We start from the raw sequence: 12,822 nt of genomic DNA on the forward strand, positions 1-12,822 counted from the left end.
AGATCACAGCATGGGTGCAGTATGAGCTGGGGCTGCTCACTTTGGTGAAGGGGGATCTAATAGCAACCTACATCAAATTTGTAAGGGAGTGACAGACGTGATGGAGTGATGGGAGAGGATATAACGAGGAGCAACAGCCACGTTTACAGCTTGGGAGATTGAGGTTGGACATGAGGAAGGACCTTTTCACCAAGAGGCTGGGGCAGCCCTGCCACAGGTCACCCACAGAGATGGTGGTAGTTTCATCCTTGGGGTTTTCAATGATCAGCTGTGCAAAGCCATGGCTGACACAGCAACCTAGTGTTGGTGGTAATCTTGCTTTCAGTAGGAGGTTGGACGAGACCTGCAGAGATCCCTTTTAATCAGTGCTTCATTTATGTTGAGTCTTTGATTTTAAAAGAAGAACCTGACCACTGTGAAATATTAAGCTGCTGGTTTAAACGTTATGGCAGATCTCTGAAAATGGTGGGGTGGCTTTGTGACCTGCCCTTAGGAAATAGGGTTAGACATGCTTCCAGTTTTTCAGATATTTCAGCATGGGTGCCAAACAGCTCTGTAACCCACAGTCTTATCTACCCTTGCCTGCAGAATATGCACGTCACAGGAAACAGTAATGAAAGTTTCTCCAGTTCTTGCTGACAGTGTAGTTTTGACTGAAATAGAGAAAATGCAGCTGGTAGGGGCCCTGGTGAGGCTCCCCAGCCTGCCCCAGTGCCAAGGCAGGGTTGAACATTTCTATGGCATTCCTGGCAGTCATTCCCTGCTCTTCTAGACCTTCAGTGCACGAGATTTCAAATCAGCTTCCCAAGATTGGTCCCAGACAACCCGCTGCAGCCACCTCCCCTTCCACTAAAGGCCTTAGCCCCACCATGAAGTCTACCAGCCAGGGTATCAGTTTGTGCAGCCATGGTTGTGTTACTGCTGTTCCAAATGGACAGACAATTGCCCATTAACAACTAAAATAAAACTCTCCGTTCCTTTCATGCAAACACATGTTTAGTCTTGGCAATTTTAAATAAATTCAGTTAAACATTCCAGTTTTTAATAATTCCATTTTAAATAAAGTCTCTGAAGGGAACAGGGTCTGTAGAACAGGATTATTTGTGTAAGTCTTAACTCGAACATTTCTTGCTTCAAAACTGATTCCTCTTTCATTAAAGAAGAAAACTGCTGAAATCCTGTGCTCCCTGCACTGCACTGACCCAAACCTCCCTGCATCTTTCCTCAGCAGAGACTTACCATGTGCACAAGGAATTGTTCAAAGTGCATTGGGATCACCTTGTTCCCACTGGCAGCATGTGCCATAGTCTCCAACATCCTCCTGTACTTCCCCAACGGACGAGTTCTGCAGCTCAGTGAGATAACCGATCTGGTCTGGTTTTTCCATGGCATACTGGGAGCTGGGATACTGGTAAGAGAGAAGAGTTTCTACTGTTTCTTACAGGATGGTTTTTTGTTTTGTTTTGTTCTAAATTCAGGGCTAAGAAACCCTCTGTTAACAAAAAAAAGTCACAGAAATGTCTTTTGCATAAACATGTGAGCAGCTTAAATGGGAAGTTGGGGTTCAGGACTGAGAAAGTACATTCAAGACTGCAAAAGTCCCTAATCATGGGAATACAAGGTATTCCTGAAATAAATGTCAGGGCTCCAAGTCAGGAGGAAGCAATAGGATGGAATTCTCACTGTCGAGAAGGGTGACATGGGTGTTCATGTCTCCATGAGTCAAAGCAAAGCTGAGGTCCTAAGCTCAGCTGGAGGTGGTGAGTTTTCACTATTGGCTGCACTCCCTCATTACTCCTCTAACTGATGTTATGCTCACATAATTCACAAAAAACATTTAGGGCAAAATTGAAACATGTTTCAGTAGGTGTTTGTTAGAGACCCAGCCAACACTCAACGAATGTGGAGCTGCAAATGGCTTAAATCCTGAACGCCCCATGTTCCCACATATCCACCTACCTCCTTTTGGGTTTGATCTGGTTTGTATGTGCTCTTCTATAACCAGTTCTCCATTCCACCACTCAGGAAAGATTGCTTTTATGTGAACATCCATAACTAGAAGGGAACGTGTTTGGGAATACTGATCTTTCCAGTTCATTAGAAAGCCTGCTCCCTTTACACTCTTCCAATTATCTACGCAAGTGCAGATAAAAAACCGAGCAAGTAACGTGCATATAACAAGTACTTGCTGTTAAGCAGCCTAGGCAGATGGTAAACTGGCAGAGAGCTGCTACCTGCACAACAAAAAAATGAATGTTTAAGAATAATTAACTTAGAGAAAAACAAATTTCATTCACCGTCAGGCTATGATGCAGCTACCACTGAAGTCTATGGAAAAGCTACAATGGATGTGGTTCAGACTCATATTTCCCAAATAAGAAACATGGTATAAGATCATTCAATAAATTGTTCTCCACCAGCAGCTTCCCTGCTTCTTCTCCCAGCTACCGCTTGGGCCTATTACTCACGCTGAGCTTGAACATAAGCATGAGTTTGTGGAAGGAAGCCTAAAGGAAGAAGTGGAACTACATGAGAGACCTGTGGAAAATTTGTATCATTGCAAGCCCAGGAGTCATTGGCGTTCAATGAAAGGAAAGGGTGATGTTAGGAATGAGAGCGTCACAGGCTCATTGAAAATGTGCCTGCTTTTAAGGCTTCCACAGAGGCTTGCCTGTGGCCAGCACCACGTACATCAAAAATGAGAACAGCAAGTGAGAGGGGAGGAAAAATTTGCATTGACCTTCAAAACACAGCATTAGGAGTAATTATTGATCCACAAACAATGCTGTTGAGTGTATGTGTTTTCCAGAAAACACCATGACAAATGCCCACAGGTGAAGAGAAGGGGAAAGAAAGTATTATCATCATCTCCATTTTCCAGGTGCTGGAAGCGTGGAAAAATGAAGACTGGCTTCTGGGCCTTGTAGGGAGCTAAGCAAAGGGCAAGAGTGCCCCATGACAGAGCCTGGGCCGTATCCTGACTCCACAGTGAGGACAGACCGAGCTGCACTGTGTTCCCCCACGCACCCAGCTTCTCCCCAAAGGAAATTCAGGAAAGTCACCCCAACAGGTTGCCCAGTCTTGGAGGATCTCCCTGTGACCAGGACACAGCCTCTGGAGCCAGGACTGTGGGGGAAACTTCATAACAGCCTGGCCTGGCTCTGTGAGCCAGAAAACCTGCCTCCACCTGGGAACTTCATCCAGAGACTGATACCTAGATCATCAGCACACTCTTTGGCTGAGCAGCCAGCCCCACCCTTTCCGCCTCCTCTGCTACTTCTCTAATGGAAATTTATATGACGTAAAAACCTCTCTATTTCCTTATTTCAAAAGTTTAGGGTGTAAAGAGAGGAAGACTGGCTCCATGTGTCATAGCAATGTCTTTCCTGGTGGAAAGCCTATGTGCAACACTGGGAAACGCCTGACTGAGCCATGGCTCACATGCAGCCCTCATTTTACTGACAACAGCCAAATCCAGCAAATTCTCATTCCCATGTCAAAAGGCAGGTGTTTATAATCAAGCACTGCAAAAAAAGAAAGCTGCCAAGTAAACCCTTCATCCTGAGCCAGGCTAATAAATGACACAAAGGTGTTCACAGCTTAGATGGGAAACCTCCTAAAAAGAAAGACAGCCCTGCAGGAAAGGGAGTGTTGGTTTGATGGGCAGAGGTATTAGCTCTTCTTCTGAGTGCCAGACAGTGGTATGCTGGGGTTGAAGCTGCCTTGCAGACCACCTGTGATTACTTAAGAGCTGACATCTTTCCAGGAAGAGGAACGTCTTTTTAACCTCAATGCTCTACATCTGCAGCCTTCCAGCTATGGTCCAGCAACCACTGCAGGCACTGGAGGCTGCCTCTGGGGTGAACACAAAAGGCAATGGAGAGAAAATCCTTTGAAAAATATTTATGGGCTTGCAAATCTAAGCAGATTTCATAACACTGTCCTACACAATCTGACAGAGATATGCACACTGCACACATAAATTCTCTGGGCTTCATTCACCATGGTGTATTGGGTTTGCATGGCAAGGTTTTAGTAGTCGGGGGGCTATAGGGGTGGCTTCTGTGAGAAGCTGCTAGAAGCTTCCCCTATGGCCAATAGAGCCAATGCCAGCCGGCTTCAAGAGGGACCCGCTGCTGGCAAAGGCCAAGCCCATCAGCAACTGTGGTAGCACCTCTGGGATAACAGATTTAAGAAGGGGAGGGGGGGAACGGCACAACAGCAGACAGAGAGAGGAGTGAGAACATGTGAGAGCAACAACCCTGCAGACACCAAGGTCAGTGCAGAAGGAGGGCAGGAGGTGCTCCAGGCACCAGAGCAGAGATTCCCCTGCAGCCCCTGGTGCAGCCCATGGGGAGGCAGCTGTGCCCCTGCACCCATGGGGGCCCACGGGGGAGCAGAGATCCACCTGCACCCGGGGAGGAGCCCACGCCGGAGCAGGGGGATGTGCCCCAAGGAGGCTGTGACCCCGTGGGAAGCCCACGCTGGAGCAGGCTCCTGGCAGGAGCGGTGGCCCCGTGGAGAGAGAGGAGCCCACGCTGGAGCAGGTTTGCTGGCAGGACTTGTGACCCCGTGGGGGACCCATGCTGGAGCAGTCTGCTCCTGAAGGGCTGCACCCCATGGAAGGGACCCACGCTGGAGCAGTTTGTGAAGAACTGCAGCCATGGGAAGGACCCACGTTGGAGAAGTTCATGGAGGACTGTCTCCCATGGGAGGGACCCCACGCTGGAGCAGGGGAAGAGTGTGAGGAGTCCTCCCCTGAGGAGGAAGGAGCGGCAGAGACAACGTGTGATGAACTGACCGCAGCCCCCATTCCCTGTCCCTCTGTGCCACTCAGGGGGAGGAGGTAGAGAAACTGGGAGAGAAATTGAGCCCAGGAAGAAGGGAGGGGTGGGGAAAAGGTGTTTTAAGGTTTGGGTTTATTTCTCATTACCCTACTCTGATTTTATTGGTAATAAATTAAACTAATTTCCCCAAGTCAAGTCTGTTTTGCCTGTGATGGTAACTGCTGAGTGATGTCCCTGTCCTTATCTTGACCCACAAGCCTTTTGTTATATTTTCTCTCCCCTGTCCAGTTGAGGAGGGGAGTGATAGAGCAGCTTTGGTGGGCGCTTGGCATCCAGCCAGGGTCAACCCACCACACATGGACATTCTACTCTTCCTGCCCTACATGAGACAACACCTCTCCAACATCATCAGGCTGTTTTTACAGCTTTTACCTTTTTGTTTGTTTGTTTGGGGGGTTCTTCTTCTTTCATTAACTTTGTAAGGACCATTTCCTACTTTCTCAAATACTCATTTTCTTGCATTGCTCTTTGAGATGCCTACACAAGCAGTGGTGGGCAGAGGCAAAGCAGCAGGAGTGCTCTGGCTGCACAGCTAGATCCACAAAAGCTTTCTCACCTTCTAGCTACCAAACTCAATGCAGCTTTTCCTATCTCCAGAGTGCCTCTGTAAGGTGGCATTATATCCTGAGACGCAGATGGTTGCTGACTCCATTGTATCAGTCCAGCTCCACCTGATAATTACCATGGAGAAAGCTGATGTGAACTAGGAGTTCCTTGTGAGTGAAGTCCATTTTGTAAGTTTTCCAGAAGCTTAGCACAAAGACCCAAAGTCAGATGTTTTCCAGGAAGTTTAAGACTGATTGCCCAATTATAATCCAGAGCACGATGCTCAGAACATTTAAACTGACATAATTCTTACTCCAGTGATGTGTCTTTTCTGAGCAGAAATTCCATTTTCTCAAAACTGACATGTTTGTTCCTGAAAAAAAAAATAACCCTTGCTGAAAAGAAGCAGTATACCTTCAGCAGCCAGAATTACTGTACCAGAAGCTTGCCAGCCAGCTGTAGCTGTAATCCCATGCTTCTTCCTGAGTTACTCCTCAGCAACCACCAATACCTAACCAGGTATAACTCACAGAGAAGAGGCACAAGGTGGTTTGCATTTGAGGAACATGGTGCCCCAGCTCCTAGACTTTAAAAAACATCCCAGCAGAAGTACTGCACACCAACTCAGCTTGTGCTTTTCTCACAGGTTATTTTGCCAGCATCCATGATCCTGGGAGCAGGCGGAGCAGGATGTTGCGCTAACAGATGTGGGGTAAGTGGATATTTATGTGTTGAAATGGCACTATAGGGTTTGCACAATAGCTCTTAAATGGCTGCTCAGCAGGTGGAAACGTACAATGATAAACCATCACACCACCATCAACAGCCATGTCAGGGAAATGCAGAAGAAGAGCTTGATCTGCAGCGTCCCTGGGCTGGGGCTGAGAGCTCAGTTAGCCATCAAGAATGTTATGATATTGAAGCCGCTGATATGAGGGAAATCAGCTAGGGCAGGTAGTGGAGCATTTAGCCACATCATTGAGGGCAGAGGGGGACAAAGCTACTTCACTTCTCCCCACATAAAGTAAAGCACAGCTCCAGCTTCCTCCTGCTCGAGGTGATCCTAAAGATTGAGACAGCTGCCTGTTCCTTCTGTTTTCACCTGGTCCAGCTTCCTCCATACCCTTCCATGGCAACTTGCTTTTCCACAGGTTCATCCCTGCTTACCTCTGTAGGAGCAGACAGGTCCCCTACATTGCAGGCCCATGCTAAAAGCCTGAGCTGCTGCTGGCACTAAGGAGCCAGCACTGCTTCCTAGAGGCTGGTCCCCATGGAAGGCTTTGACCCATAGCATGCATTTGCCCAAGCATTATGCACATGAAAGGTGCAAATGCAATTTCGGCGCTCTGTCATCCAGACAAAGGCCAGAGAGACTTTTTCCCTTGATAATTAAGAATATTATAAAGCAGCACATTATACAGGCATCTCCATTTATCCTCAAGCCCTGGGCGCAGACTTCTATGTGGCTATCATTATTAGCGAGAATAAACTGACTTAGAAATGTTTTTTTTAGTCTGCATCCTCCCCAGAAGCAGCCTGGAATGAGAGATCCCATACAATAAAGCATGTCCCTTCTGTGCTCTTCAATTAATACTTAGTTTGATCCATGAGAAGACCTTTACCTCTTCAAGATGTTTTACTTAAGTTAATTCATTATTCATAATACCAAAATAACATTCTTCATTAGGATGTCAGCAAGTACATCCCAAGGGACCTGTCATTACATTGATTTTTACCAAATGTCACATGCATAGAGAGGATGCTAACGATGGCCAAGTAGGCCAGCTGCAGAGCTGGGATGTGAGCCTAGGCACCCTGAACCCATTGCCTGAGCTAGCTGCTTCTCCTGGTTTTGAGTGATGTAGAAAGCATTGGTGAAAAAACAGCCATGCTGCGGATGTTTCCATGCTCTGTTGAACATGGTAAGTCATGAGGGGAAATTCAGCTGAACCAGGCTCTGGCCATACAGCATCTCAGCACTCCCTTCTCCATCCTTCATCCCAGCACTAAATATTACAGAGCCAAGAGCCAAACTTCCCCAGACTGGCTGGGTTCACTCCCTCAGCCCACCGATGCAGGTAGTAGCACAGTGCCATCCAGCAGCCTGCATCCACAGACCCCCGCGCTCCTCCGCTCCCTTCCACCACCCTTTCGCTGTCTGAGCCATTCCTAGCAGCAGCACATGGATGCCAGATATCCTGTCTGCACCTTCCCGTCACTGATCAATTACCTACAAGTTGTTCCTCCTTTTCCTTATTTGCTGTTATAGAGGAATACAATAGATATTTTTGAGAAAGTAGTTTGATTATGCGCTATGATATTTGTATAAAGAGAGCTAGCTGATGACCAGGTGATGAAGCTACTCAAACCAAACTAGAGGATAGTCTCGGTGAGGACAGTATATCTTTGAAAATGCTGTCTTCTAGGACTGTGGGAATTGCACACCTCTTTGAGGAGGAAAGGGGTGAAGCTCTACAGGTCACTCTATGGTTTAAACAGAATGTGGCTCAATGTAGAGATGAGATGGGGTCATGAGCAAAGAGCAAGTGGTTATGAATGGCATTAAAAACAACCACTTCCCCTGCACAGCTCCTAGGGAAGAGTGATTTCCAAGCATGCAAAAAGAGGTGAGTATTGCAGGGAGATCAGAGGGCTAATGATGTTGTTCTTCAGGAGAAGAAACCTCAGGAAAACTTTGGTTTGGGGATAGCAGGAGGAAATGCACAGATACCCTGACTGTATGGGCTGTATACCCAAGGCAGGGTATGGTGTGAATCACCAGGGGCTAGAGAGCAGAGGAGCCCTGGGACTGGTTCAAACATGCATGATGGCAGCGACTTCCCAAGGTGCCAGAGCTCCTTGTGAGGTGGGTCCGGGTGGACCTGTTACAGGGTGCCCAGCTCTTGGTGGCTTGTCCACCAACTTCTACCTACTGGCAAAGAAATAGCCCGCACTGGAACTACTCAGGAGCCTCTGTAATCCAAAGGTCAGTTTGTCCACCTTTCTGCTTTGGAGACCTTAGGTATAAAATTATAATTTACACTGAATACTCAGTATTGCTTTTCATAGGAAAAAAAAGGGGGGCGGGGGGGGGGGGGCTAAAGAACAAATACTGATCAGAATAATTATTCAATCAGAACATAACAATTTTCCTCAGGGCAGGGACTCTATCCTATTATATTTTGTGCAATCCATGGTTTAGTAGTTTCAGACTTCAACACAGCCTTTACATGCTGCTGAAGTATCAACAACAGTAATAATGATTACTAAATTTCTCATCCTTTTACACACCTTATTGAGTTCTCTAGTTCATGGTGATTACATACTGCATTGAGTAAGTTTTTTCATTAATCCATTTTAAATTGTTGCCTGCAAACATACCTAGATGGCTTCTTGTCCTTGCATTATGGAGTAATGATTTTGGAAAGTAAGATTTAGAAAGCTTCCATGCCTTGCAGCTTAGCATGTACACATCTGAAAGCATCTACCACACTGGCACAATGAGGAAAAAAAGCCCCACAAAATACAGCTTCTGTCATTGCATCAGCAAATACACTCCAGTATTTCTCTCTAAGCCTTCCTTAAGAGTTACTAGTAGAACAAGAATAGCCATAGCAGCTTTCCAGACAAACAAACCTAGATTAGCAAAGGTATATGGATAACCAGAGAGGATATTAACTCCACAAAAACACCTCCAGAGAAAGAAACAGAGAAGAAAGAAATGTGCACGAAACAAGAACCAGGGCAATAAAGAGCAGCACAAGCTGGGACAGGAGGAACTTGGTAACTTCACCAAAGCAGCTAATGCAAATGCTCAAAGAGTGAATGCTAAAAGTCTTCATCAGCTCACCAGAGACAATCCAATTGTGTGAAGGATAAAGCAGGGAAAATATTACAAGAAAACCAGCAAAAATGGTCAGCTGAACATTTGCAGAAGGTAGAGAACAAGCCAACACCAGGGGAAACTATTTCAACAAACTCAAGTATCCCAGGTTAGATCTCATGTTGCAACTGAAGAAACAAATGAGGAAGTAAAAAATTTCAAAAAAAAAAGTGATAAGTGAAGGTGGTACAGCTAGGGAAAATGCTGAAAGGTTGAGATGATATGATAGTTAACAAAATTGTTGGATTTCCATAGAATATGGGACAAGTCTCCAGAAAAGACTCCAGAAGAGTAGATATAATGGGGAAGTGCCACTGTGTGTCCAGAACATTCCCAGGAGAGCCAATTTAACAGCTGCAGCAACTTCAGACTCCCCTTTCAGCGACAAGTAGTCTTTGTCTACATAAACATGTGCATAGTAAAGGAAATAGGTGAGATGAAGGTAGCCATACAGCCAACAGATTTCAAATGAGAAAATCATGTGTCAGAGAATAGTCATCAAAGATAGCACTGATGAGTACTACTAGTACTAACCACTATCATAAAACATAGTAATAGCAAAAGACCATTTGACTTTTTCTATCATAATTGTCTTCGGGATGCCCATACTTCTATGCTGTGCTAAAACTAATTGTTAACATAATTAAGATCCTTCAACCAAGATGCAGATTGCACAGTTGAAGTAAATGAGAAAATAGGTGGGGAGAAGTGGTTCAGCATAGGTAGGAGTTTCAGACACTCACCTTCACCGCAAGGCATGGCTGGTGATCTTATTGTGAGAGACAGTGCATCAGCTACAACCCAGCACTGCTTTGGTCTGAGACAATATACTAAATTACCTATGTTTTGCTGACAATGAAGCTCTGCTAAGAGGCAACTCAGCCAACATGCAGATAAAGACGAAAAGAGTGTCCAGCTTTGCAAAAAACCACAGAGTTATTAAACAGTTATGATGAAATAAATCTCATGAGAAATCCCAGCAACGTCTAAGTCAAAGATTGCTTTAGAGGCAAAAGGACACACAAAATGAGTCAATTCACGCACTGGCAGCATGCAAGGTTGTACAGAAAGCAGTAATGTCATCGTCTGGCAAGTTGGAAACTGCATTCACCAGCTTGAACACGTTTGGATAGTGAATAGTTTTCAAGGCTATGTCACAAATCTGCAATGTGGATGGTGGATATTTCCACTTGACTCTGTAATGCAGCACCCTGTGGAGCAGCTGGTATTCGGAGAATGTTTCTACCTTCCTTGGGGGCTATTAGATTTCACTGGTATTTGCTGGCAACAGGGAAATGTTGCCAGAGGTATTTGGCTTCGAACCCAAGTCATGGAAGGGAGTGTTTCCCATGCGCTTCCTCAGCCGTGCCTCTGCCCTGACTCTGAGGCAGTCTTGCCGCCTTGCCCCTAGCCCAGGTCTCCCCCTGGCTCTGTCAGTCTGTTCCTTCTTGGCAGAGTTGTAAACAACCACAGGCAGCGACTCTTAACAAGCCTAGCGGGAAGCCTGGCCCAGATACACCACCAGTAGCACCCACCTCAGATTCTTGTTTCTATACACAAACAGCAACCAGATACATTCCATCCATTAATAGAAAATTCCCACAAAACAGAGCAAAGGTAACATTTCTGTGGGAGTGGCCAATGTAAAACATACAGGTGCATTACATATAATTCGAAGTCACCACTGGTTCTTTGCCACACGCAGCACAATTAGATTTCTCAATGGGAACAATGGTAACCACATGTCATGCTGTTGCAAAATGAAGGAAAGCAGCAATAAGAAAGGCTCTTTTGCATTTCTCATCAATAGGCAAAAACAACTAATGCATGTTCTGTTGCTTTCATACCTGGTTCGGTAGTTGCTGGCTAGTTTCTGTTGGTACAAGGGCTGAGAAAGGTGCTCTTCGTGAAGAGATGAAAATGCCAAGGCACATGATGTGGACCAACCACATCAAGCCATTACTGGTTTCATATTGTCTTTTTGAAAGAAGACCACCAGATTTTTCATAATTGATTAGTCAAGTATAAAACTGAATAATTAAAGCTCTGGGCTTACCCACTTTTAAAAGCAAAACAAATACAGGCTGACATCCTTTCACTAGGATAGCTGCATTAGTCAGAAAAAATCAACTATTTTTTTATTGCCACAAATATCATATTATTATTATTATAAGTTTCAGCATATAGTAAGAAACAGATAAAGACTGTTTCTTTCCCATTCAGTGTAAGGTTTCCATGCTACTGAATGCCTCTGTGCATGCAATGTTGAAGGTATTTTCCCTTTCAGATGCTGCTGTCGGTGTTCCTGGCTCTGCTGGGATTCACGGGAGGAGTGTATTGTGCAGTCATCTCCTCACTGGGGCTGATTGGGGGCCCTCTGTGCGACACGGGTGATGGAGAATACGTCTACCCCTTCAGGAATGACACTCTGGAGTGAGTATGACTTACAGGCTCCTCCAACTTTGCTTTCTGTAATCCCCCCCCCCCCCCCCCCCCCCATCTTTTTATAGCAAATTTGAATTTTTCCAAAGTGAACTGACGGTCCACCTGGTCTACAAACAAATTCAAATTTCTCTGAGCCAGCATGTTCCAGCTGGTCATCTTTTTGACCAAGGATCATGTTTGGGCAAACTGCCTGAGTTTCTTTTGTTGCGCTTGTCAGCAGTCCCTTGTGCAAGTTGCATCCTGCTTTCAAAATGCTGCTGGGCTGTGACTCCCACCGGAGTCAAAAGGAAGTGTTCGATAAGTATGCCACATTAATCTGTTAAATCATCATGAACTGAGTCTACTCTACCTACTTCTGAAAAGCAAAGCAAAAATCTTTTCTAACTCTTTAAAGTTAACCTTGGCAACTATGATCTTCAAGCTGGAGCTAGAGATGACGGATGGACTGGTCTGAGATACCACAGCAGGAATGGAGAATATGGAGACACATTTTAAAACCATTAGGGACCTTTCCCATTAGTTACTAGCACTGCCATAAACCAAAAGGGAGATTCTTGTGCATGGAACAAAGTACAGATATGGCTGTCTTCTCTAGTTATCAATTGCACCCCTGCAAAGGCAATTCTGGAGACAGTCACCAGCTTTGACCAATTATAGTAGAATCTGAGACTCACTTTGTGCAATCAAGTTCAGAAAATGTAATGCAGAACACAGAAAGCATTCTCAAATTTTTATTTTCTAATGCGTTGCCAATCATTTTTCTCTATCACAGAGGCAATTATTTGTTCAACCAGACAACATGGAGCATTTGCAGAGAACCTGAAAACATAATCCTTTGGAATATTGTCCTTTTCTCTATTCTCCTGGCCATTGGTGTGATTGAAGCTATTCTTTGTTTTATTCAAATCATCAGTGGACTTACTGGCTTCATATGTGGCACGTGTATGAGGAAAAGAAAGGTTGGTATGCAGTAAAAGATATCAGAGTGCTTTATGTTCTTACCACTTTTATTTTTCAGGATCTGGGAATGGTACATGATCAGAGACATTTGCACAGCCCCTGAATGTGCTCTTCCAGGGAGCTGAGGCAGTACAGATGAAT

General features: G+C 45.2%; 2 protein-coding genes across 2 annotated transcripts in view; both read left to right on the top strand.

Moving 5' to 3' along the window:
• MRE11 (MRE11 double strand break repair nuclease) overlaps nucleotides 1–12,822 on the top strand; it is a 277,276-nt gene that overhangs the window by 144,929 nt on the left and 119,525 nt on the right. The gene's annotated exons all lie outside the window — the stretch shown is intronic.
• On the top strand, nucleotides 1,241–12,695 carry LOC104029407 (transmembrane 4 L6 family member 1). The gene is made up of 5 exons (XM_075725028.1): nucleotides 1,241–1,411; nucleotides 6,040–6,105; nucleotides 10,693–10,893; nucleotides 11,564–11,709; nucleotides 12,494–12,695. The coding sequence occupies exons 1-5, from the start codon at nucleotides 1,241–1,243 to the stop codon at nucleotides 12,693–12,695; spliced, it is 786 nt and encodes a 261-aa protein (XP_075581143.1).

Source organism: Pelecanus crispus, chromosome 1 (assembly GCF_030463565.1).
Source record: "Pelecanus crispus isolate bPelCri1 chromosome 1, bPelCri1.pri, whole genome shotgun sequence".
Taxonomy (NCBI): Eukaryota; Metazoa; Chordata; class Aves; order Pelecaniformes; family Pelecanidae; genus Pelecanus; species Pelecanus crispus.